The sequence below is a fragment of the Chaetura pelagica genome, unplaced genomic scaffold (genome assembly GCF_000747805.2).
Source record: "Chaetura pelagica isolate M959 unplaced genomic scaffold, ChaPel_1.0 scaffold20, whole genome shotgun sequence".
NCBI classification, from domain to species: Eukaryota; Metazoa; Chordata; class Aves; order Apodiformes; family Apodidae; genus Chaetura; species Chaetura pelagica.
Genome location: NW_009951958.1, coordinates 2,780,150 through 2,783,003, shown reverse-complemented (window position 1 = coordinate 2,783,003; position 2,854 = coordinate 2,780,150). Strand labels below are relative to the sequence as shown.

Below are 2,854 nucleotides of genomic sequence, written 5' to 3'. Positions count from 1 at the left end.
GGCGGGGGGCGGTGGCAAGGCCCGCTGGGTTCTGCCGCCGCCGAGCTGCGTGCGGCCGAGGCCGGCTCTGGACGCTGGAGCTGCTGGCCCCCGTCGGGCAGGGAGGGGGCCGTGTCGGGCATGAGCTGGGTCGGGTGGACCCAGGCGGCCCCGCAGGTGTGTGGGGGCAGGATGGTGCTGGGGTGGGGGTCAGCTCTGGGGAAGAGGGGTGGGGGCTGCGCCCTGGCGAGGGGGAATCTCCCCATCCGCCCCCCCCGAGCTGTGCCTCCCTGTGTCCAGGCTGACTTTCTGGGGTGATGAGCACTGCCAGGCTGTTCCCTGCAGTGTGTGGGGGGGAGGGGATGTGTTGTGTGTGGGGCGGGGGTGCTGGTGCTCACCTGACACCGCGCCCCCTTCTCTCCCCAAGCATTTCTACCAGAACAGGGCGCAGCCTCCCGCCAGCGCGTCCCGCGTACAGAGCAACACGACGGCTCGGCCCGGCCCCCCTGCCCATGTGTATCCAGCTGCTTCCCAGGTGATGATGATACCCTCCCAGATATCCTACACACCTTCCCAAGGAGCCTATTACATTCCCGGACAGGTGAGGGCTGTGTCCTGGGCTTCATGGGAGGGGGCTGGAATGGGCAGTGGTTGGGGATGTTGCCTGGGGTTAGAGCCCAAGTCTGTTTGGGTGGGGACAGGTGGGGTCCCTCTGGCTCTCCAAGCATCCCCTGATTTTAGCAGGGTGTTGCCCAGCTCTGTAGAGAGGTGACAGGTGGTGCTGGTCCCTCTCCCCAGCAGCACCCCAAGACCCCAAGTGCCTACTTTGCCTGCATCCTGCTCCCTTTCCTGGCACCCAGCTGGTTCACTGGCAGAACTGGGGGTACGTCAGTGGTTTGGGAGTCAATGGTTTTGGGGTAGGTCTATAGCCTTTAGGGGAGATAACTGACCTTTCTTTTCCCCTGTTGCAGGGCCGCTCCACGTACGTCGTCCCGACCCAGCAGTACCCGGTCCAGCCTGGTGCCCCTAGTTTTTACCCTGGAGCCAGCCCCACAGAGTTCGGGACTTACGGTACAGACTAGGGGATGTGGTTGCTCTGCTCCTGGGTGTTCTTCCAGCCCCAGCACTTCTCTGTTTTTGGCTCTCCTGCCTCTGGCCTCCCTGCAGCCCTCCATGTGCAGGAGCAGAGTGCCAACACCTCTGCCAGCTCACTGGGGCTGTCTCTGTGACTCCATTACAGGCTGTTTTGGGGGACGGGGTCTTACCCCTTTCCCAGCACATCATGTCCCGCCACTCCATCCTTTCCAAATCAGGGCCGTTTAATGTTTAACCCTCCTGGCGGAGGGCTGGGGCAGACTTTATCCTCTGCTCTCCCTCACTTGCTGTCAAGGTGGTGAGCAGTTCTGTGCTTGCTGACCCCCCCACCACCCTAGCTCCTGGCTCCCCAGGGAACTGAGCTGGGAGTGCTGGGGCCGCTCTGTGCCTGCCCTCTCCCGGCACTGGGGAGTGGTAGTGTGAGCAGCCCCCCTCCTTCCCCCGCTTGCATGTGGCCACCCAGGCTGTGACTATATTTAGGCTTGGTCGGTCCCAGGAGGCCCGGCAGACACAGAAATGTGAGCCGAGGCCTCCGGCCAGGTCCCAGCACAGCAGCAAAGCACAACCGGGGCGGAGATGGGCTTCTCTTGAGCCAGGTACGTGCCTGTCCTCTCTTCCTCTTGTCTCAGGGTCCAGCTGGCCCCTCAGAGGATGGAGGTGGCCCCTGGCAGTGACTGGCTCCCACACTTGGGCCAGGATACAGCTGATTCTTTGTGCCTGGCAGTGGGGCATCCCCCAGTGTTTCTCGTTGGAGCCTGGGAAGGGCTTGTCTCCCACCTCCACTTCAGGGCTGCTGCTGTTCTCAGGGAACCTGGCAGCAGTGTTTCGCTTGCCCACAAGACTGGATGGGTTGGCCTGGCAATGGCATGGGTGATGGCAGCTTGATCTTGCTCTCCTTTCCCTCCTTTCCCTCATACCTGGCCCATCCTTTGGGGGCCTTTCTGGTGCCCCTGTGTCCTTCCTGGGCAGAGGAGGGGTCCCTGGCTCTAGGGTGGTAGTCACCAGGAAGGTGCTAGAGCTGGAGGGGGCTGGGACCTGGCTGCGCCTGTTCCCTCCACGCCCACTTCCCTGAGGTAGCACTCTGGGGGTGATTCTTGCTGATGCCCTGAGAGGAGCGGAGTGCCTCTCAGGGGCTGTGCCAGCCCTGGACGGGGTCCAAATCTGCCTTCATCCCCCAGCATGGCTCCCTCCTTTGTGCTCTTCTCACCAGGGGCTGTGCGGGGAGCCGGAGCCCCTCAGCCTGGGTGTGAATGGAGGGTGTGGACAGGGCTGCCTGGTGCCGCCCTTGGGCTGGTGCTGGCCCTGGGGAGATAAGGAATCCTGGCAGGAAGGTGGTGTCCCGCAGAGTTGGGACACCCGGGACCCCCGCAGCCGGCATGGCCGAGCGTCCCCGTGCTGAGCGTCCCTGCGTGGAGCCGGTGGGCACGGCAGGCGCCTGCGGGGACTGGCTGGGCGTGGGTGTGGCGCGGGGACGCTCTGCTTCACCAGGAAGGAATTCGGTCAGGCCTGTCAGGCGGGTTGGGACGATCCAGGCCGGATGCGATGGGGGTTCGCTGCAGAGTGACACGGGCTCCCCAGGCTCCTGGCAGACCCCTGTGTTCTGGGGATCAAGGAGTCCCCAAGACAGCCTTGGAGGATCTGGGTTGACCCATCCATCTGACCCTCTCTCCTCTCCTCCAGCGGGTGCTTATTACCCGGCGCAGGGGGTGCAGCAGTTCCCGGCGGGGGTCCCTGCTGCCCAGGTCATTGTGAGCCAACAGCCCCCGATCCCCCCAAAACG

The 2,854-nt window shown here is 64.0% G+C and overlaps 1 protein-coding gene across 1 annotated transcript in view; it reads left to right on the top strand.

Moving 5' to 3' along the window:
• Positions 1 to 2,854, top strand: part of EIF4G1 (eukaryotic translation initiation factor 4 gamma, 1) — a 19,332-nt gene that overhangs the window by 2,425 nt on the left and 14,053 nt on the right. Inside the window, 2 exon segments of the mRNA XM_009999485.1 lie at positions 407 to 580; positions 951 to 1,050. Of these exon segments, the coding sequence (XP_009997787.1) occupies positions 407 to 580; positions 951 to 1,050 (274 nt within the window).